Source organism: Egretta garzetta, unplaced genomic scaffold (genome assembly GCF_000687185.1).
Source record: "Egretta garzetta isolate BGI_Z169 unplaced genomic scaffold, ASM68718v1 scaffold64, whole genome shotgun sequence".
In the NCBI taxonomy this organism is placed as follows: domain Eukaryota; kingdom Metazoa; phylum Chordata; class Aves; order Pelecaniformes; family Ardeidae; genus Egretta; species Egretta garzetta.
In genome coordinates, this window is record NW_009259596.1 from 4,859,757 (window position 1) to 4,883,315 (window position 23,559).

Consider the following 23,559-nt stretch of genomic DNA (forward strand, 5'->3'; position numbering starts at 1 on the left):
CGTAGGCGGAAAGGAGGGTGAGAGGCCCTCCGTCTGTAGGGTTTCAGGGCGGCAGGCGTGGAGGAGGCGTTAAAGATGGTGTCGTGTGTGGTTAGCACAAAAAGCTTGAAGGGCTGCACAGAGCCTGTTGGTTGCTGGTGATGCTGCCTGGAATTGCAGCGCAGTGCGTGGCAGGTTTTCTGGGGTTCTGTAGGTGAGGAGGCCCGAGCAGGCAAAACCCACGGCCGGGCTGCCATCTCACGTGGGCTGAGAGTAAGTCAGCCACGGAGACTGTCCGATGTGCTAAAATGGAGTACATGGGACGTCCTATGCCAGTGCAAATGGCATATTATTGAATTGCTATAATCTCAGTAGCATCCAGTTTGAAAATGATAAAGTTTAGAACATTATAAACTTGGCTAACAGAAAAAATAGTATTTTTGTCTTAATATCATTCATGTAGGAGCTGCTGTGGCTCCAGCGGAAATAAAATTTTACCGACTTGCTTATTTCCATAGTTGGTATTTTTACTGGTTCTCCTCATGCAGTGCACTTTGGGAATCTTGTATGAGCACCCTTTATATTTTGTTTATCAAATAGTGTTTCACAAAGCGTAGTTTTTGAGCTGATGAGCTCTGCATCCCAGTAATTTCAAGGGGAACTGCAGTGTAAGACTTACAGGAGACAGTTTCAGGAAGCTGAGCAGAGCAGCGTATACTTACGGGAAGCTACTTCATGGCTGTTTGTCACAGAAAGGCATCGTAGTCTGCGGTAAGATTCTGAGACTAGACTAGCAGTTGTCTTTGGCAACCTTTTATTTTCAACTCGTATGGTTAGCTCAGCATTATGTAGGCAAAGAAAGGCTAGGAGTGTGTTGCATATTGTTTAACACTTTTATAGAGTTCTGTGTGGTTTCTAGACCAGAAGAAATTTTGGTTGTCAGTAATCGCACACAGGTTCCGGTGTCTTGCTCTGAAGTAACTGAGGTGATGCTATTGGGAGGAGAACTGTGTATGAGTGTCTGTGATCTTTTTAGAAAAGTGCTGAGGGAGTGACAGCCTCCACTCTGAGATATGTTGATTTAAAGCATTTTAACTACCCTCTTCTTTCACTAAGATTCCTGCGGAGTGCAGGCAGAGCAGTGTTGGTTGGCAAAACTGTGACAGGAGAAGTTGTTGTTTTTCAGGAGGAGGGGAGTAGTTATACATGCATAAATTCCTGTCTTAAGATCCTGTAGTTCATAATAGCCTTCCCAGGCTGTGCTGCTCAGGAATCTTATTGCAAGAAAATAGCCTGGGCAGAAAAGACTGGATGTCCTTTAAAAATGCTAACACGATGTGTTTATGACATCCATAAAACTAGAAGTATTTTGTATTTTAATAGCATACAATGGGTGGTATATATACTTATAGAACCTGTTTAAACTGTTGAACAGGTGATGATTCACGTGAAGGACCAAATCCAAAGAAGTTTATGTTCTACTAGGGGAGCAACACATCCCTTTGAAGCTATTGGGCCTACATTTTGCTCTTGGTTCAGTACGTGCCCCAAGACATAAGTTGCGAAACAAGGATTGAGGAATCAACCTTAGAGAAACAAAATACTTCAAAGAGCTGATTTTAAAAGAGCTGAAAATATTGAACAAAGGAATACGGGTAATGAGCTAAAATAATGTAATTAAATATTGTGTGAAAGAATGTATAGGTAGTGTAACTAGTAAAAACACATCAGAGAAAGGAAGGGTTGGTCAGCATGGTAAACATAAATTCCACCAGAGCTTCAAATCCTGTGTATTTTTGCGTTTAGATTTGGGAACATGGGCAGGAGCTTGGGTTCCGTGCTAGGGAAGCTGGTCCAGGACAGAATGCTTTTTTATTATTTACTGATACAAAAGTAGGACTATATCAAGTTTATGTACTGTTTTATGATATTGTCCCTTGACAGATCAGTTATAATTGTCAATCTGTTTTTTATCTTTTGTGGATGCTCACATGGCACAGCCCTGGCAAATGGCCTGGTATCTGCTATAGCTGCTTCAGGCAGTCTGAACTTGGTCAGTGGTCATTTCAGTGCTGGAAGTAAGTAGTTCTTTGTAGCCTCTCACGATTTGACTGGACTTGATTTGATTGTCATCCCTTGACATCTTTTGGCCTAACTTAGAATAAAAAACCTCTATTTGTAAATCCTTTTTCAGGAGCCTGTAATGTTCTGTTGGCATTGTGATATTTCCTGCAGTCTTTGTGTAGGTTTCTGTCATGGTTTCACCCTGGCCAGCAACTAAGCATCACACAGCTGCTGGTTCACTCCCCCCACAGTGGGTTGGGGGAGATAATCAGAAGAGTAAAATGAGAAAACTCGTGGGTTGATATAAAGACAGTTTAATAGGTAAAGCAAAAGCCGCGCACACAAGCAAAGCAAAACAAAATAAGGATTTCGTTCACTGTTTCCTATTGGCAGGTAGGTGCTCAGTCATCTCCAGGAAAGCAAGGCTCCATCACATACAATGCGAAGACAAATGCCATCACTCTGAACATCCCCACCTTCTTCCCCCAGCTTATATACTAGGCATGACGTCATACGGTATGGAATAACCTTTTGGCCAGTTTGGGTCAGCTGTCCTGGCTGTGCCGCCTCCCAGCTTCTTGTGCACCTGGCAGAGCAGGGGAAGCTGAAAACTGTCCTTGATTTAGTGTAAGCACTGCTCAGCAACAAGTGTGTTATCAACGTTATCCTCATCCTAAATCCAAAACACAGCACTATGCCAGCTACTATGAAGAAAGATAACTCTATCCCAGCTGAAACCAGGACAGTTTCCTATGCACTCTTTAGAATTAGGAGAAATTTTCCCACCTTTGTATGGTACCTAGCATTATAAGGTCTTGGCCTGTGACTTGGGTTCTGACTACCAGATCTTGCCCTGTGGTTGTGTATACACCAAAATTGTGTATACACCAAGGCTTTTTATGGAATCAGGAATGTGAAATGAAGGGAACCTAAATAAGGGACCTGGAAAAATTTTAGTGTAGAAACTGAACGGTGAAGTTTAAGTGGGTTTTGTTGACACTGATGGCAAACGCAGAGAATACAGTTCTGTGTGGTAAGCCTCTGTGCAAAAAGGGAAAATGGCAAATACCCTATTTTATATCTGGTAATTTGTGTTGGAGCAAACCAGTACCTAGAAATCACTGAAAAATACATGAAGTATTACACATTTTCCATTAAACCACAGTCTTTGAAAAGTTGCAGCTAAAGGAAATATTTGCATAGTGTTTCTTCAGTGAACAGAGGAACAAGAAGGCTTAATTAAGACAGTTTTGCTTGGCTATACAGTGTTTTTTATCCCCTTTTTCTAACACAGTTTAGAACTGTGTCTAGTGCTGTGTGTCCTGTATGAATTTCCATGTTTCAGTCGATTCAAACAAGTGTAACATTTTAATATTCTTTCAGGATTGGCTGTCGTTATGGTAAGAGCAAAATCTGCAGTCTGTACAACTCGAGAAGTAGTGCTGTTCTAAAGTTTTTCTAGCGTACTTTAAAGGTGATGCCCTTCAGAGTACTGAAGATTTAATTGTGTCTTGGTTACAAGAGTGTTTAAAGTTTAGACAAAAGACCCTGTCATTGCTGTAGCTGTCAAGGTGCCAACATCTTCAAGATAAAAGCATTCTTTTTTTTTTTCTTTTTTTTTTTTCATTGCCTAATAAGCAGGAGGACTGGATCCAATGTATGCTGGCCATTGCATGTCACTGCTGCCTGCTAGATTTAAAGTATGTGTTTAGTCATCATGGTGTTCTGTGAGTATGAATGTCAGCACAGTTGAAGCGTGCAGGGTTTATCTGAACACTCTAGAATCTAAACTAGAGTTAGTAGAAAAAGATGAGTTCTACAGTGAAAATAATATTCTTGATAGATTTCTAACCTCCCAACTTGTTGGGATACTTGAATACTTGAATTTTTATCTGTAGTTTATTCAGGAGAACACTGCATTGTAAGTAGCTTTTGATCTTTTGAAACAAAAACTATTTTGTTGAATATCGTTATCACTGGCTATTCTGATAACTAAAACTGCTAAACTATGAGGACGGTTTTATTTAAGATGCCAAATACGGGCTAGTACTCAAAAAAGAGACTTGAAACTTTTTTAATTTGTTGGTCTGATTTGGAAGCAGCCCTATGAGAATGTAGTACAGTCATTTTCTAGTGTGTTCCGTTAATTAAAATTCAGGAGGCATTTTCCTGTTCCCTGGCTTAACTGAAGTTTTTGCTGTGCTTTTGTTCCGTATCTGAATAGATGTTGTTGAAAGCCAAAGTGTAAGGGAGAACTTTTCAAAGACGGCATGACTCACTGAACGGTGAGAATATCACAAAGTGTACAGGCAGCTGTGTTCACAAGACTCTTTTAAACTGACAGTTAACTTTTCAGTTGAAGGTAAGCATGAAGGTTTTTAACTGTTGAAAAATCTGCAGTAACTTAATTCTAATATAAGATACTCCTCAAAGTATTTGAACAGATTGGCAAACAATGAGATGAACAAAAAAGGGCTAAGTGAACAAGAGAAATGGTTGATACTGGGTAAATTAGAAACAGTTTGCTGTAGCTTAGTTACTGTGAGTATATGGGTTCATCGGACTCATAGAATCATTGAATCGTCATAGTGAAGGCTGTCATTTTATATACCTGATAAGAAGTGTTAAAATCAAATGGAAGTTAGTATCTAAACATATTTGAATGTCTTCTCTGTCTTAGAGTTTTTTAAAAAAAAAAAAAAAGAAAAAGAATATAGAGTTATGGTTATAGAGTTACCCTCAAACTAAACACCTACAAAAATGGTTCTTAAGTCTTGAAATAAAAGTCTGTTGAGGTGTCATAGATACACAAACTTTCATTTTGTTGGTGTCTATGCTGTATTATTATGAACTGTGCCTATAGGATGTAATTTACTTATTTTATGCAAGTAAGTTAGAGTGCTTACATATTTTGAAATGTAAATACAGCTCATTACTAAATATTGGTTTTATTTATTTCATCTTCAGTAGACAAAAACCGAATTGAGCACTGATATGAGTATGTGAAGGAACTAAATTACATTTTTGGTCTTTCTTCATCATTTTCATTTCCATTATTATTATTTAATGGCCTTTGTGAAGTGTTATGACCAGGGAAGAAGGTTACAGAGAAGAATTCAGCTATGACAGGATGCCAACTTTGGAGCGGGGAAAACAAGAGAATGGAAATTATATACCAGATATCAAATCCAGTGACCTTCAGCTATCAAAGAGGCTGCATCCTTGCTTTAGTTACAGAACATGGATCTTTTCTTTGCTGATGGGAGTAAGTACTTTTAAGGGTACAAAATTTAAAAGCGTAGATGAGGTCTCAGTGCCCAGTAACCTGTTCTGTTTCACATCATTTGGGGACCCAGAATTTCATCACTAATAGCACTGAATGTAAATATTTGCACAGAAATGAATATATTCAGCAAATTTAGAATGTAATACTTGATTGACTAATGGCATTCTTTGGATAATTCTGCACCAGTCAAAGATGCTATATGAAGGCTTATTTTTATCTTTAATATCAATCATGGAGCATAAACAGAGAATAAGCATGGTAATGGTAAATAATAACCCATATGTGTGTATAAGCAGTGCCGTTTTGTAAAGGATGTAAAGTATCCTGATCATATGCATTCTTTTAACATATTTTTAACTGTTAAAATACTGTACTTGCTGTGATAGCATTTTGGCATTAAAAATATACACAGTACTTAACTGCCACATTCATCTTTCAGGGTTCAGTAGTCATGTAGTTATTTGGTAGAATCTTCATGTAGTGAGGTATATACTTGTGTTTCTTACATGAACGTCACAGTGATTTGAATTTTTGTGTCACTGCTGGAATCACAGGACACTGATCTTGCATGTACGTCATATGCTTCTTCATGTTCGGAGCCAAGTTAATTGAAGTTCATTATAGCAATTAGAATTTGATCTTGTGTTTTTCTCTCAGCTCATGTTTTGAAGAGTAATTTTTATTAAGAGCTAAAATGTTTCACTGTTACTTAGTTTTGCACAGTGAATAAAAGTATTGCCTTATTTCCATGGAAACAGCTGACCATGTATTCCTTTCTGACAATCTGAAAAACATGAATTTCCTTTCAGATGTATTGTTACATAAAAAAAGAACAAAAGAAGAGCTGTGTTTCTTTGCATTAAATTTTCCCAAACTTAATTGTCAAAAAGGACAACTATCTTTAATTAGATTTTTTTCCTTTTTTCTGAGCTGTTGTGAATGATTTGAGATACTAATGTTTAATGGTTATTTATAATGGTAACTAAAGTCATATTATCAAGAAGCATGAATTTTATGGATAAATGAAAATTCAATTTTATTAATAGACTAATCCAATAAATTCCAATTAGATTTTTCTCCCAAGAATTATAGTGGTTAATCTCTTTCAACTCTTCTGCAAGACAGTGTCCAGAAAGGAAAGTCTGTATGCTGAGCAACAGAAGTCACAGTGAACAGAACTGTCTACTTCAGCGAGCAGTTGCAAACCATAGTGACATCAAAGTGGCTGCTAGTATGGGCTGTTCTTGTGCGGGAACAATTCAGTATGCTTCAAGCACAATTTCAAGTTGTGTTCTATAAATACTGCTCTTCCAGTCTGCCAGGATTCTCTGTATGTGTGCTTGTATACACGCACGCTACCCTTATATTCTGTCATTTTTTGACAAGGACTTTTTAAAGACCCCCATAATTTTGTAACATGAAAAAAATGCCCAAATAAAACTAAAGAGTCATTCTGTCTCATCTTCCCCAGCCCCTTCAAAGAAATGCCTACTCAGAGGAACAACAAGCAAAAAGAAGAAATGTTAGTAGAATAAACTAATAATTTATTGCTGAGAGTGTAATTCTGATAATTGTAAAGTAAACAAAGTAGTTAGCGAGGGAACAGGAGGAGATGAACATTTATGGGTGTGCCACTGGACCAAAGCAGGAAGAGAGTTTGGAGGGAGGCAGGAATATAGGTGGAAGATTCTTCATTAATGTGTCCTAATATTATTTTTGTTGCTGGGGGTGCCCGTATGCATAATGAATGTTGATGGAGTCAAGCAGAGAATGCGAAGTAGCTGCTTAGTTGAGGTTTCTGAAACATTTTTACCACTGAATACTGCAGTAACCTTTTGAGCATTTTATTTAGTGTTTGCCAAGTCAGGGCACAATGCTTGATTCAAACATGATTATGTTGTTCAGTGTTAAGTCTTGGTAACCAGCAAAACATCATCTTCAGAACTCAGCATGTTTTCATATTTTTCTTCAAAATTATTCACACAAAGACTACATTATTAAATGCTCATCAGGACCTTAATTTGGAAGGAATTACTGATTTCTGACTGGCTGCTTTTTAAAAAAAGTTTTATTTGTATTCATTTATCTTATTTGTTGCTTTGCAGACTTGCCTCCTTATTACTTCTGGATTTTCATTATATCTGGGAAATATTTTTCCATCTGAAATGGATTATTTACGTTGTGCAGCAGGTTCAGTAAGCATTCTTAATTATTTGCTGTGGATGTTTGACAGCAAAATCAATAGTAAATAATTTTTGTGGGTTTACTGTCTTTTTATTCTGTCTGTCTTTTTGCTTCATGGAAGATTTAATTCTATAAACAGTCCATTAAATGGGTTTTCATCCCATGGTTAAGAGAATAACAGTTGCCATAAAGACAACTGCTTTGTGCTACCATTTTCATTAACCAGCTCACCGCTGGCATGCAGTAGTTATCTGCACAAACAGTTTTTTCTGTGCTTGATTTTAAGAAAATTTGCATTGTTATATGTTTGGGGAATTTCCTGGCTAAATGCTACCAGAATGTATTTTAGATTACATTTCAAAGTATTACTTTTTCAGTTTATTTTTCCATAATATCAAAGTACTGAAGCAGACTAAAGTGTTCTTGAATATTATTATTTTATTAGTAAAGTATGCTTTAAAGATGTCTGACATTTTCCAAAGTCCAGTATTTTTTACTGTATTTTTAGGGACTCATTTTTTTACTGTGTTATATATGCTAAATCTACACTTTAGATCTATGTACATAAGATGAGTCTGATGTACTTGCTTTGCCCATGGCAAGATTCTGTTCTGTCGTTGTTTTTGCAACTTGACTTGCAGATTTGTTTTAAGTTAGGTGCAGGAGTAATGCTTTACTTTAAACAACCAAGTCCCAAGTGTTGCTCTGTGAATGAGTTGTTGCTTATGTTTCTGCTCGAGGTGCTAGAATAAAGTTGAAGCAGTTTTTGAAGTTAATATCTTCACTGATGCGTTATTCTCTGCAGCATTAGTGTTAATTACTGAGATGTCTCTCTTTCTGCCCCAACTCTTGTCTCTTTCAACTTTGTATTTACTGAGAATTTCCAAAGACATGGTAGATACAGAAGGTTATCACACTGGGTTTGAGTGGCTTGCTGTAGGTAAGGATGTGTACATTTGTGTGCCTGTATGTGAGCAAGGTGTTATGGCTCCTGCTATTGATAATGGAATCAATATAATGGAGGTGGAAGAGCCTAGAGAGCCAACTGACCACTAAGTGTCTAGTTTAGAATGAGCTGAACTGCTCTCTAGACTTTTTTAACCATCTTGACTTAGTACGATTCAGTTGCCCAAACATGGTCATGTAGTGTTCTAGAGACTCTAGGGTATCCAGGACATACAAGGATGTTTTAATTATGTTTAATACAGGTCATATAGGTGTTAAGGAAGTGATGCCAAGAATTTTAGATGTCAATATTAACCTAGTTATAGTGGTTCCGTAGTTAAGCCATCAGTGTTCAGATGTGTGAAAAGATAATCAGTAAAGAAATGTTGCATTTGTTACATGATTCATTATTTAACATGGAAACATTTTTAATCATTTGAGTTGAGCATATTTTTATTTTGCTTATTAGTATGTTATAACATTGTGTAGTTGTGTAAAATAGAGTTGGATCTGTAATGGTACCATATCTGTTGTGGGAAACAGCTAAGGGATAGATGAATTACTTTGTGAAACTTTTCACTTATGTATGATTTTTCCATTTAGCTCTGCTAAATGAAGTATAGAAACTCAGTTCCTAGTGAACACAGTGGAGATCCCAGGCACAATTCCAAAAGTGTAATTTGACTCAGCAGATCAGTTTTTACAAAGTTCTTCAGAACTCTGTTGAGCCTGGACAAATTTTAGCTTACACAACTGTGACTTTGTCTGTTTAAAAGAATGTGGAGGCCCAGTTGGGGAGTAGTAGGGTTTTTCTTTTCCGGCTCAAGGATCTCAGGCCTTCTAGAGTTAATTTAAACTAACAAAGGCATGAAATGCCTCATGAAAGACTTTCTTTCCTTTACTCATCACATTGTGCTGGGTAGTTAGTAAAAACTGAGGAATATGGAAGGTATATTTAAACCTCTTGTAATCCTCAGATACCGATTGTAATTAATGAGCTCATACAAGAGTGACAGACTTCCCTCAGAGTTTCTGATCTTCTGTTTGTCTAAGTTAACTGAAATATGAATTCAGATTAAATAAAATACATATATAGAAATATATATAAAATTCTTTGTGCAGAATATCCCACTAGTCTTCTCTTTTAATTTTCCCAGTGTATTCCTTCAGCAGTTGTGAGCTTTGCTATAGCAAGGAATAAAATTAATGTGGTAAGTATAAGATTTATTGGCAATTATATCTTTTTCTTTTTTCCTGTGGTTAAAATGAGAAATAAACCCATTCTGAAACTGTTTTTCAGATACCCAATTTTCAGATTCTGTTTGTCTCTACATTTGCTGTTACAACAACGTGTTTAATTTGGTTTGGATGCAAACTTGTCCTCAATCCATCAGCTATAAATGTAAGTTACTAAAACAATTACTAATTAATGCTACATTTATTTTTGTTTAAAAAAAAGGGGAGGGGGTGAGGTGGGTGGAGATCCCATGCAATTACATTGTTGTCGATACGCCAGTATTCCTACTTAGGTTTGAGATCATGCATGTAGCAGTAACTTCATTTTTCTGAGTAAGAGAAGACTGGAAAATAGACATGGGAGGTGAAAACTTACATGGCTAAAAGATCACAGTACAGCTAACTTAGAGGAGTTTTATAGAGAAATGACTTTCCTGTCTTCTTGTATTCAAATTCAAAAACGTGAATTAGATCTTCAAATGTGATCTAGTTTAATCAACTGGTTGTTTATGTTGACTGTAGTTTTGTTGTGGTTTTTTTTTTTTTTTTTTTTTTTTTTTTTTTTTTTTTTTTTTTTTTTTTTTTTTTTTTTTTTTAAAGAGCAGTGTCAGAAGAGAAAATTGGAAATTAATTAGTAGCTCATCTTAGATTAGCCAGCTTTTAGGGTTGAATTGTACTGAAATGACAAGGTGTCCCAAACAGTGCTACTTCTAGCACATTTCATCATCAGATTAAGTACAATCCTTTTCTGGATCTTCTTTAATGGATAGTTTTGCTTGTGAAGTCACCAGGAAAGAAACTTTGGATGAACATTTTTCTTATACATCATCAACAAAGAGAATGCAGTAGTTAGGTCATTTGAAGCGTATGTATTTAATGCTGGGAAAAGTTCACTGGTTTTGGGTCACAACCTTTTAACAACTTTCTTCGGTAGTTTGAGCCAAACAGTAGTATTATAGGGTGGTTTGAGCTTATTTTGCTATGGTAAAATGTATTGAGACTCTATACCACATAAGAATATTGCATGTATGAGTAAATAACATAGCAATAGTTATTATCGTTAGCATTGATGAATATTAATAGTAAACTATCGGAGAATAGCAGTACTCAAGTACAGCTATGTCGTACATTTCGCATAAAGGTTAATGGCTGTTCTCATGCTATTGTTCAGTTCTCCTGCTATCATATCAGCTGTTGTGATGCTAAGAGCTCAGCAGTAATAATGGCTCCCTATAATAATATAGCAGATCTGAGTTAGTGTTAGTAACAAAAGACTTTTCTAATAGAAAAATAGTGCAGACTAGAGTTTGTTTTGGTGTTATCTATGCTAATTAGCTCCAGATTTCACAGATGTTGAACTTCTAAATTAACTGTGTTTACTTCCCCTCAGAAAGTGCAATGTATTAGGCCAATACTTACAAACCTGCTTTATAAATTAGGTAACTATGTCTAGCTTCACATTTCTGTGCAGCTGGCCCAATTTTCAAGGAGATGGAGTACTGCAGTCAATCGGAGCTGTGGCGATGTAGCTCTCAGGACGGTCAGATCACTTGAATTCAATCGGTACTGGCTTTAGATGGGGCAGTTTTGCCCTGTGTTTGATGGGAAAATGTCGTGGCCCCCCGGCTTCTGTGTGTTTCTCAGGACAGTTTACACCAGTCAATTCTTTGCACAGCCTTTGCTAGCTTATTGCTAGCATAGCTATTCCCTCATGCATTTGCCCCCTGAAACGTCTTAGCCTGTTGAGGCTGAATGAATTATATCATAGAATCGTTTAGGTTGGAAAAGACCTTTAAGATCCAAGACACGGGGGTACTGCCCTTTCCCTTTTCCCTTCTTTTCTTGCTAGAGAGTTCAAATATTGGAAACCAGTCCAAGCATTCTGAAAGAAAACAGCAGAGAAGGGTGACTGGAGGCTACCAGTCCCTTTGCATTCCCTTCCCCTGGTAGTCAGGATCACAGTGCTGTCAGGACAGGGGAGGGCTATGTCTGCCCAGGAAAGGCGGGCCCAAGGGACTCGTTCTGCCACCACAATAAATAGTTATTTTGTCATGAGCCCCAGTGTGACAAAATTAATTTTGCTTGTGCTTTTGAGAAGCTTTGAGCTGGCCCTGTGTGTAAGAGCTTAACTTTAGTTGCATACTTTTGAAGTGAGTAGTTTTTAGATTGCGTAAAAGTTTGCATTTTCTGTTATTAAATAGTAACAGTTCTTGTATTTTCAAACTATTTGAAAAAAGAGGTTATATTAGACTGGAAAAGTCCAAGTGACAAACACTAAATTTATAACAAGGCAAATTCTGTCTTTGCCAAATGTTCGTTATCTACAATAATATCCACAAGACATCCTTGGTTATGGGTTTTTAATTCTTTTCACTTGTCTATTGCATGTTCGTAGTATGTCATTGATCACTGAATAAAGATAAGTCAGGATAACTGTGCAAAGCTGGCACTGAAGCTTTTTTGAACCTTTCTCTCTTAGGAGTTATTCACAGTGCTGACTTGCTCTCCTCTTTGAAGGGTACTGATTCAGTGAGACAGTCTCACTGGCAGTTCGCTGCCAGCTGTTTTCCGTTACCCATGTGGTACAAAGAAAATATTGAATACCATCTCTTTAACTGTTCTTTCATCATCATATTTATTTTCCTTCCCCACAGGAAACTGCACAAGAAAATAAACCTAGGTCTGATGTGAAATCACTGCCAGTAACTTAAAAGCAGTAAGACTTGTAAAAAGGCTAAGTTTATCCAATTAAGACTATTAATATTTAACTCCCCCCACTTTATAAAGGACCTGGGTAATTCTTCATTAGTGTTACTTGTGTTGATGGATTACTCTACAAAATTGCTTTAGATGGATAAATGGAATGCTAGATACAAGCCATGCCCTGGGCTGTGACTGTGTGGCACCACTCCAGCAGTGTGCAGTTCTGTAGTGAGTATGCGACCAACATGAAGGATGCGATGCATGAAAGATGCAAATTGCCACTGCTGCCACTCTGTTCCTTCCCAGCTCTCACAGTGAGAAGCCTGATCGACAAAAATGAGTGGAACCTCGTGCATGGTGGCTGCTGCATCTAGAAAGGATTCAGATCTTGAACAGGATTCAAATTAACTCCAAAATGAGTACATCCATTTATTGTCTTCTTGTGAGCCGAGTGTCTGTACCTTCGTTATAGTTGAGATGATCCAGTCACTGAGACCCTGCAATACAATCTTGTTTGCCTCAGTGTAGAAGGCTAGGGCAGGATTCTGAGGCCTTAACTTAGACATCTCTTATTTTAAAGGTGCTGTGAGATGTTCTGCCTGACTGCTGCTTCTACTCTGGATGGGTGAGGGTCTCCCATCAGCCCTGTGTCACACATCCCACTCATGCAGGCACGTGCAATACACTTGAGTATTTCAAATGGCACTAGCAGCCAGTGTAATTGAACCCCATCTCTAGTGACTGGTTGGCCCAGTAGCTTTTGAGGTTCCCTTTCTTGTCTGTATGGAATAGGTCTCCACTGACGGTAGTGGAAGCCTAGGCCATGTGGGTGCACACAGATACTGGAGTGTATGTAGGTGCTTGATTTGGTTGCCTAACCAAATGTGTGTGTCCATTAGATATGTGCTGGCTTGTCCTGCCTCACTCCAGCTACTGGTCTAAGAGGGCTTCAGTCTCCTTCAGGTCCTCTGTCATTATTTGTCAGACCTGTGCAGATGTCTTGAAGCATCTGTATGATATCTTAAATCATGTTAAAAGTATGCATTTAAGCAACTATATCAAACTTTAAATTATTTAATCTTGAAAGTAATTCAGCGCTTTCATACTGTTTCAGTGAACTGCATTTTTAATACCTAGTCCAGGTTCAGAGCAAACTGGATTAAGGTTCTGCTAATCTACTACTTTCTACCTACTTGCACTTGCATGTTCCTTAGTCATGGAAGAGGATTAGGGGCACAGCTTACTTGGTTCTCTGCGTCTGGTGGTAGATTTTATGTATAGTGGTAGCTTTAGAGATAATTTTCTTTAGCGCTTAGAAATCTAACATTGAATTTCCCATTGTTGCAGGTGGTATAAAAAGGTACTTACTTCTAGCTCTAGCTGTATTTCTGTTTAAAAAAATAAAACCAACAAACCCACCCAAACTCCAAAACTGGAGATGAGATATTTTTCCTTTGGTCTAGGGGTATTCAACTAATTTGATGAGTGGAAGGCTCTATCTGATACTCTAGACATGTCGTATAATAAAAAAAAAAATACTGGAAAGATAAAATTTAAAAATTAATTAATTTACTGTAATTTTTTCAATTTCTGTTGCTTACTTCTTACAGCTAGCACTAAATGAGCTAGTCCATCAATGTAGTTATAGTGCTTCTGGACTCAAACTTGTACATCTACTTGGCACTGCACTGTATAGTGTGGCCTTGCCAGTCCACATCAGTACCAGCACTATATGTCACAACACAACCAAATCATGGGAATTTACAGGCTGGATTAAATTGTTCTGCAGGCCACATGTTTGACACCTCTTATTTTGCCAAATAATGTCTTTATTCTTCATGCTAGCACTTTCCCTAGAAGCTTAGCACTGTGACATTTATTGCTGTTTGTGGCTCTAGTACAACTGTACAGTCTGTTATGCATGGCAAGGCACATAATTCCAGTTATGATTTCCTAGGAAGGGTGGATTTGAGTGCTCAAAAAAGCCTCTCAGATCTGCCGCTTAATGATCTTTTTCAGAAAACATGTGCTGCAAGATATGATTCAGACAAAAAAATGAGAATTGATCATCTACAAAGCAGGTCTGACATGAGGGAACAATATAATTCTGTTTCAAGTTGTTGAACAATGGTTTGCTATAATTGTATAGGTTCTGAATAGAGTCAGTTTTCCCTAAACTTTTGGTACTTTGCCCAATGGACTTAACCACCAAATGTTTTCTTGGGCTGCCAGTGAAAAACATGCTTTTGAAGACAAGAGAGGGAGATCCATTCTGCCTAACTTGCATGCATCTAGGAAATGATTCAGCCCATGTAGAGTAGGTATCTACCTCTTTTCATTGGACACTAAGGAAATGCAGAGAAATATTAAGTATTACACTTATTTGTCTCTTGAAGATGAGCAATGGCAGAAGGAATGGCAGCATCCATGTTTTTGCACAATAATGTAGTCTGTCAGACCTGCAAGAGTTATGAAACCACGAAGAGTGTTCATCAATGCTCTGTGCCCCTCCTTTCCCCCATGCAGTGGATTGCCTTAGCCCCTGGGCTAGTCAGGCTTGTTGGACCTCTTTCTGTTCCTGTGAATCTTCCGTGATTTGCTGCAGTGTTCTGGTTTCACGTGGGATGGTCCTGCAAAATGCAAACGTACCCAGCAATCACCCCGTAGTCATTAATTGCTCTTCTGTAAGACAGTGATAAAACCTTCAGGCAGAGTATTTCCGTAAGTGAAATAAATGTTTCTTAGGTTAGGCATTCTGAGTAACATGTAGACAGCTAAGTGTTGTCCTAGAAATTAATCAAGAACCAAGAAAATGGTGAACAAAATATCTAATTAATAGATATGTCTAAATGTCACGGAAAATGGACTGCTGGATTCTGCTAGATCCTGCCCCCTCTATTTTTAATATGGAAGGTGTAACTCATTTATATCTGGGATTTTACTGACAGATAAATTTCAACTTGATTCTACTTATTCTGCTGGAAATCTTCATGGCAACTACTGTGATCATTTCAGCTAGGTCTACTGAAGACTGCTGTACGAGAAAGAAAGTAGGTACCCTTAAGGATTAAAAAATGTCTTTTTTTTTTTTTTTTTTTTTTTGTGGTAAAAAATATTAGATTTTTCCTGTATTACATATGTTGACAAGTTACTGATGACACCAGTATATAACTTCATATTACATGGTAAAACTAATTTGAACAATAAATAAAAGTGCCATACTAAAGAGTAATAGCCTCTTCTATCTTTAAGTGGGACCTCTGCAAAATGACCTGTTGCAATTATACAGCACAGGATTGTTTGAATATCTTATGAACAGGCATGGCAAATGTTTTATTTCTGTTTTGTAGACCAAAACTTAATGACATATGAAACATTAGAGTACTGTATGTATGTATGTAACTGTATGACTTGTATGTGTGCAACCAATGCCTTTTTGAAGCCTGAGGTGGAGAAAGTATTTGTCACGTATGCTGATTTGGTGGTATCTGGACATTGAATATTGGCTTCAGGATTTGGGGTTATAGATAAAATTTTCTTTAGTCACAAGTGCTCTCCCAAATCCCACCCTCATTTTTCTACAACAGTACTTCTTTTAGGTAGTAATGTAGAAAATGTGCTGTGCCATTTTGTGTGCCAGTGGAAGTATTGCTTGCTTGCTAAAGTTGTGTACTGTACTGTCCTCCTTACTTATCCACATCAGTAAAATCTGAAGGCTCAGGAAGGAAGTATGTATTCTGGAAGTGGAAAGGGGAGACAAGATGACCGTATTTCATTGTTGAACAGTGGTTGTATACCAGCTAATCTGGGACTACCTCATTTGTTTTTAATGTGATTGATGTGGTCTGACACTGGTGAACACCATGGTGTGTCACTATCAGCTCCGATGGGCCAACCAGGCATTTCATGCCACTGTAACAGGCTGTACAGGATATTAGAAAGAAATTTATTGCTTTGTGTATTTTTTGATCATGATTTTTTATTCCTCTCTAGAATACTGCATGTGACAGTACCATCGTTTTGAGCAATGTCAGCTTTCCTACCCGAATTCTGAAGTCATACTCAGTAAGAAAAGCATTGTTTTCTTTCATTAAATCAATTTGTTCTTTCATCTAAGTGCTAAGCTTCCTTAAGGCCAGAAGGAGATCAGCATAGGTGAGAGCTGAAAGAATAAAGACAGAAATGAGAGATATATCTTAAAATGTTTCCTTTTAGAATATTGCAAGATAAATGATAACTGCCATGTATAATAGGAAGGAGACTACTTAATGACTTAGGGATAAATAGTGTAAACTGAACTGTTGTTCAGTGGAGCTAATAAATGAGAACATAAATATGTATAATGAAGCTGATCTTGTTTTCACTTAAGCCAGCTGGAATTTTGCCAAGTTTTAGATTTGAAAAACATTGACTTCATGCATAGCTAATAGCACAAATGCATTTTTTTCCTTCCGGTGAGTTTGTTTCTATATGCAGATAGGAAATTTGGTGTTCAAATGCACTATTAATAATTTGTGTGCTCTTCTTTCTTTTAGGTAATTGAGGTGATTATTGGAATTTCATCAGTATTTGGTGGTATAATTGCTCTGAATATGGATGTTCTAGTCTCAGGTCCATATCTTTCAGTAACATTCTTTTGGATCTTAGTTGCTGTAAGTAGTGCAAAATGAAGGCACTCTTTTAAAACAATGCCTTTTGATTTTCTTGAAGATTTTAAAAAAAAAAAATTTTTTTTTTTCATTTTTCCCGTCCCTACTGAAATATTTGGTTGGCCCTAATACTATTTGGCAATTGCTGCTTAGCAAATAAATTAGCTTATCATTATATGTAGTATATATATATATATATATGTAATATGCTTGTTCTATTTTGATTTACAGTACTTTGGTTCTTATACGTTTTTCTGATACATTTTCAGTAAAATGGAAATGAGTAGTAAAACAAAGGTATTAATGAAGTGTTTTGTCAAAAAAGTCCTAGGTTTTAGAATATTTCAGGATGCGAAATAAAAAGTTGAGTTGAGTTCCAGTGTGGTAGAATCCTTAGAGCATCATCTTTAGCCTGTCAGCCTTCAATGTCTTACAAGCCTGAGACTGTGATTGGTAACCCTCATCACTAATAACAGCCTGTACCTAGGAGCAGTGGATTCCTAAAGGACACTGTGCTACCCTGCTTGTCACGAACTGAACCACTGAGAAAGAAGGCAATGAACATTAGATTTACGTATGGCTACTATGGCTGGAAAATCGCTTAGCATGGAGTGGAAAGAGATCATAAACAAGTTTGTCAGCATTCAGAATTCACAAAGTTCAGTAGGGTTCATTAGGTTTTTATGTAAAAGTGTCAAGGTTTGGGGATAATTGTATTTCAGTATGTGTAGGTTTAATACATGATACTCATTAAATGAAAGTTAAATGAAGATTGTTTTTATCTCCATTTGACTAATTGATTCCTAATACTGTCATAACAAGTCTATACAGTTTTACCTTTTGGGAAATTTAGGATGTGGTCTGTGACTAGTGGGAGTCACTGTAACTCCATTGTAATTTGTGTAGTTCTCAAGTAGGTAAATATTTTGTTATGCTTTTTTGTTTAGTGCTTTCCAAGTGCTATTGCAAGTCATGTAGCTGCTGAATATCCAAGTAAATGTCTGGTAAGTGTGTAAAATTCTTCAATTTTGTCATTAGAGTGGAATAATGCTAAGAAAGCCTGCCGGTGATAGTGGGCACTACTCGTATTTGCTCACTTGTTTTTAGTTACTTCTACAAAATGTGACAGAAATATGTAGCACGAGTGTAAGCTGATATTCCTGAAAAGAAATCCAGTAGGTCATTTGGAAACTTAATTCCATGAATTTTAGAAAAGAATTCAAAGGACTGTTTGTTGGGTTTTTTGTACTGGTTCCTTGGGAATGGATATTACTATAGGAAAATTATATACTTCATATGGTATGCCCAGAACTGCTTTCATGATCCTGACCTGAGGTCATTTCTGTTCCATTCTCCTTTCGTTATGAGCTATGGCTTCTGAAGGAAGAAAATTACATGTGCAGGCTGGACCTAGAACCTATTTTAAGCAAATTCCTCATCTGCATGACTAGCAACAAGGGCTAAGAATATTCAGTGGAGTTCATTTATTCCTTGACTGTCCCACATGTGTAAAAACATCTGTTCTAAGTTCTAGTCATGCAACTGTATTTAAGTCACTAATGATGCATGACCACAACTGAAGTCAGAATTTGATCCTGTAGGATAATATTTGAATGAAAACGCGGCTGCTATTGTATTGAAATAAATCTGCCTCAAAGCACTCAAATTTATTTGCATAGTTATTTTAGGTTGTAAGTCTGCAGTATCTGCTGTTAATTCTCGTTATTTTGTACAAACTAATGAATAAGTGATGCTTCTATACTGGCTCTCTAAATTGGGTATTGTTTCCTCTATCTGCATATGAAAGGCACTTTTAAAATCAAACAAAAACTCCATTTCCATATTAAATGGAAAATGAATTACCAAACAACAATGTTTTGGCTAGGAAGCATAATTTATTCAAAGCTTGCTTCTGTATCTCAATGCAGTGTAGATGGCTTTTAATATTTGTCTCATGTGTAATCTTACAGACTTTTACATACTTCTGTTATGCTTACTTCAAGGAGATAGAGCTCACAAACCAAAGTGTTAAATTGTTTTTATTCTTATCTAACATTTATTATCTTATTTTTCAGGTTGAGGTCCTGATTGCCATTAGCAGTGTTATCTCTCCATTGTTGTTCACAGCTTCTGCATACTTATCCTTCAGTATCATGCAAGTTGTTGACATCTTTAAAAATTATCCACCTGCTGTTAAAGTATGTATTTTTATGGAATTGAAAAATTAACATCTACCTATTACAGTAGCAACACAAGAATTAATTAGGAAGTATAAGAAGACAAGTTACTGCGTTGTGAAGATTGAATAAAATGTTATAGAAATTATTCAAAAACTCTTATTTGACTAATGATGTAATTTTGAGCGTGCTAAATCAGTTCCCACCCTGGAACTGTAGTTTATAAACAATGGGATATTATTCTAAAGAACCAGTAAAAATAATATGTAATATGCTGGACTCCTTGAAGTTTTTATAAATTTGTAGTATATAAATTAAAGATTCTAAGTTTACTTGAAGAATGCTTTTTTCTGTTTCTTAGAATGGCATGTCGGGACTGTAAGCTTACAGCTGGATTCATTCAGAGCTTGGATTGGGGCAGAATAGAAAAGAAGTTTGCAAACACTAAAGCATTTCAATATGAAGTGTTACCAGTGCATTGCTGAAGAGCTGCTTAGGGCTTTACTGTCAAAGTGTTTAGCAGTCTGTGATGATTTCAAAGAGCCATTTATGGGGATTAAAATACTGTCAGTTAGAGTCTTGACTCTTAGTACCCACTACTCCTTAAGTAGTCTTGCAATATTAGAAGAAGAGAGGGAAAATATTTATTAAAAAGGTCTTAGGGACTGGAAAACCAGCTTTTGAGTATGTGATCCTGTTCTGATACTGGAGTGTTTTGTTGGACCTCGGGAAGTGGCCAAGGCTTGCATGCTCTCTTTAAGTAGCTTCTCCAGTCACACATGTTGGAGACAGAAGGCTGGACTGTCTGGACAGTTGATGTCACCCTGTAGAGTATTCCTTGTATTCTTAGGCTACTTTGGATGCAGCAAGAGTGAGCTACTCTGCAAAGGAGGGTGAACAATGGAGCAGAAGGTGACGGCAAGGCTGACAAGGACAGTGACCTCACTGGCAAGGGGTGTAGTCCTACAGTACCCAAAAAACCAAAACCAAGACAGGTCTGGCCATGGTAACCAGGTTCAGCAACAGTTCAGTGATTGCCAGACAAGTCCGTAGTAGTGAGGCAGATCCAAGGTCAGCCAGGAATTCAAGTCAGAAGGGCAAGGTCAGAGCCAGCAAGGCACAGGGGCAGGCCCAGGCATAGCTCAGGTCAGAACCAGCAGTGAGTCTCCTTATCTTAGAGGATGGTTTCCTCAATTCTGTTCTATTTCTAGAGGAAAAGATTATTTGGCAAATTAACATTTTATTAAAAATTATCTATCTGTTCTACTTTGAGCAAACTCAGGCACTCAAATTTTAATTGAAGCTTCATGCTGAAATAAGCTAGATTATAATTTGAGTTAAAAAATGAATCTAAGTACAAATCTCAAGGGGTGGGAACAGCAGAAAATATTTTATTCAAGTAGTTAACATATTTAATGTCTCTATTTTCAGCAGTCTTATGATGTACTCCTGTTGCTTCTGATGTTGATGCTGCTAATTCAGGCATGCCTTACTATTGGGACTGTAATACAGTGTGTAAATTACAAGACAAAAATGAAACTACATGATTCGTCGTGGACAGCATCACAGGTTAAAAAACAGGAATACAGAACAACAGAGGTATGTATGTATACCCATTATAAAATTTAAAAATCTGTATTTAAAAAAGTATTTTTTGTAATGCTTTGTGTTACTTAATTCAGATCACAATTAAAGGCTGCTCTGTAAAACCATAAAGATGTTAATGCACTGGTGAATTTTCTAATAACGAGATAATGTTTTGCTGGTTAAATGATAACTGGGGCATGACAGACTCAATATCTTAAATCTGTGACAAGTCCTGTTAAGAGAAAAACAGTTGTAAGGTTAAAGCCCCCTTTTGTTCTTATTTGTAGTATGGGCTCCCAATTATACATGAGGTTCATCATTGTACTAAGGTAAATGATAGTCCTGCTGTCCTAGTCAACAGGATGCACATCCATAATTGCTATTTATATGTCAGAATGAAGTTACAGAAAAGTTGATGGGCCTTGCATGACCATGCTCTGATAATGAGATAGCATCTATTAAGAAAGGAATGGGCTTAATCCTTTCAGTGTGAGCAGAAGTTTTGGGCTATGGAATGAGAGTACTCAATATAGTTGTACTTTTCCAAGGCCTGCTCTGGGGGAGTGAATTTACTAAGCCCAGTTAGTTCACTTTAAGTTTGCTAAACTGAGAATGGGAGGAATTAAGAGCCCAGGAACAACAGTGGGCAAGCTGAGTGGCTACCTGTGCCAGACAGTATGAAATAGTACGCAGAGGAGGGTGCCTGGAATCCCAGGTCTCTCCATGTCCTAACTACACTACCAAAGTTGGTGATAAATATCAGAATTGATACTTCCCTCTATTTCCGTCCTGCACTTACATGTTCAAGCTATCCTTTCAGATACAGTTTTGGCACACAGGTTTTTTTAGAGCATGGTGGTGCCATTATTACTGTTACCACTTTTCATGTAGTCCATTCAGGGTTAGAGTGCTACTTCAAGGACTGGGGGAACCCAGCCTTCTTCAGCCTGTGTAGGTTAACTGCATCAATATCCTAGCACAGCACTGCAGCCCTTAGGCTTTCCTCACCTCTGCTGTACAGAGCAAGGCGCTGTCTCCTTAAAGACTAGGAGAGAGTAACTCACGTTATCTGGATGCTTATGGCATGTCCTAGCACTAGAAAGAGAGTGCTGGATTCAGTCCCCGCTCTAGAGCGAGCATCTGCATTGAAACAACACTGAATAGGCAGGACTTGGAGCTGGGATGGAAATTCAGTGAAGTCATTATACCGCTGGTAAGGGAAAGTGGGAGCTGTGAACTTATGTCCCCGCAGGCTGCTGAGGGCATTTGGTGTAGGTTGCTTATTTTCTGGATCTGTGTCCTGGGAGTTACGTTCTGTATAAAAGATGAAGTACAGCAGCACTTCCACTGCTGCAAGTCACATTTTGGAGCATGGGTTGTGGCATGGCTAAACAGATCTCTTCCCGGGACTACTTACATAAGCATGCCTAGTTTGTGAGTCACTGAGAAATTAGGTGCTAGTTAAATGCTAAAAGGAGCACTTTGTTCAGAAAAGCAACACCTTTTTGCTTACCTTTTATTATTTAAACACATGAATAGTGTTACAGGTGAAGTTGTAGGTCCCTTTGGATTCTCAAGAAGTCTGTGTTCTTAGGTAAAACCTTAGTTTGCTTGCATATATGTAGATGGATATTGCTTCAGTTGCACTGTAGGGGGCTCCTTCTGGCTTTGGGTTTAGACATTTAGGTGCTAGGGCTTTCAGTCACATTTTGGCAGAACTCTTGAAAAAAATGTCCAAACTAACACGTTTAAAATAGGAATTTGGCCAAGTTTCTGTGAACTAAATGTCTCCAGTATTATACAATTTACACCATTATATTTGATATCGTAAATGTATACTGTACAATATACAAAACTATACAATTTACAATGCATAGAATATTTTCATAGCTCTGACTGTAACTGTTCATATTTACATTCATTTATGTTCTCCCAGATATTTATTTGCTTGAACTTCAGTTTTTAACCAAAGCATTGTTTCATGTTTCCATTTGTCTGAAATTTGTTTACTTTTAGGTTTCCAATAATACCTTGAAGGATTTTGACAAAGACAAAGCCTGGAAAGCAGTTGTGGTGCAGATGGCTCAGTAGTTTGGATTCTGCAAATGCAGTCAATGCAGTACACTCCAAAACAGGAAATCAACTGTTTCAATTAAGGCTTAAAAACTTTTCAGTTTATAAACAGCAATATAGTTACAGCAGTAGGAGACAAGGAATAACGCCGTAAATAATGTGTCTTTCTAATAATATTGAAATATATTGATAATATTGTTAACACATCTCTCTGTTGGTATCTGTGTTCAGGTGTTGCTTTAGGTGATACCTTTAGAAAAAAGGTAATGAGTCACATGGATTTATGCTGATGGCAAAATATGACAATATGTAGTAGGCTTCATATATTTGCAAGATATTGTTATAACTGCAGTTATGCAGTCAGTGTAACTGATAAATGCTTTTGTAAAGTTATGAGTACAAGTCATAATTGATATTTTTGCTTATACTTCACTTTTGTAGGAGTTGTAAAGTTATTTTGCATCTCATTGCTTTTATATAAATAAAAGTCTTTATTATGTGGAAACTCAAGAATGTGGATTGACATTCTAATTGGAGAGGTGAGACCAGAATATTCTTTCCCATTAAGCTTCCATTTCTGGACTGTTAAAGGGGGAAGGGTTTTTTTCTGAGTGGCCAGGCACAAAATCTACTAGCCAAAGCAAAAGAACCCCAAGCAATCCAACAAACAGAAGCA

General features: G+C 37.2%; 1 protein-coding gene across 5 annotated transcripts; it reads left to right on the forward strand.

Moving 5' to 3' along the window:
- Positions 1 to 5,128: 5,128 nt before the first annotated feature.
- Positions 5,129 to 22,901, forward strand: MLC1 (modulator of VRAC current 1). 5 transcript variants are annotated; one of them, XM_035893706.1, is made up of 11 exons: positions 5,129 to 5,308; positions 7,435 to 7,524; positions 9,616 to 9,669; positions 9,759 to 9,860; positions 15,346 to 15,447; positions 16,391 to 16,462; positions 16,933 to 17,049; positions 17,994 to 18,050; positions 19,122 to 19,244; positions 20,655 to 20,822; positions 22,827 to 22,901. In XM_035893706.1, the coding sequence occupies exons 1-11, from the start codon at positions 5,129 to 5,131 to the stop codon at positions 22,899 to 22,901; spliced, it is 1,140 nt and encodes a 379-aa protein (XP_035749599.1). The 5 variants fall into 5 exon arrangements, with proteins under 5 accessions (XP_035749599.1, XP_035749600.1, XP_035749603.1 ...); XM_035893707.1 differs by lacking the exon at positions 17,994 to 18,050; XM_035893710.1 differs by lacking the exon at positions 9,759 to 9,860.
- Positions 22,902 to 23,559: the final 658 nt, after the last annotated feature.

Bases quoted from the DNA above. Each gene is read 5' to 3' on its own strand.
- MLC1 (XM_035893706.1), top strand. From the start codon at position 5,129: ATGACCAGGGAAGAAGGTTACAGAGAAGAATTCAGCTATGACAGGATG. The intron at 9,670-9,758 runs GTAAGTATAAGA...ACTGTTTTTCAG, and splicing joins CAAGGAATAAAATTAATGTG to ATACCCAATTTTCAGATTCT. The intron at 15,448-16,390 runs GTAGGTACCCTT...ATTCCTCTCTAG, and splicing joins ACTGCTGTACGAGAAAGAAA to AATACTGCATGTGACAGTAC.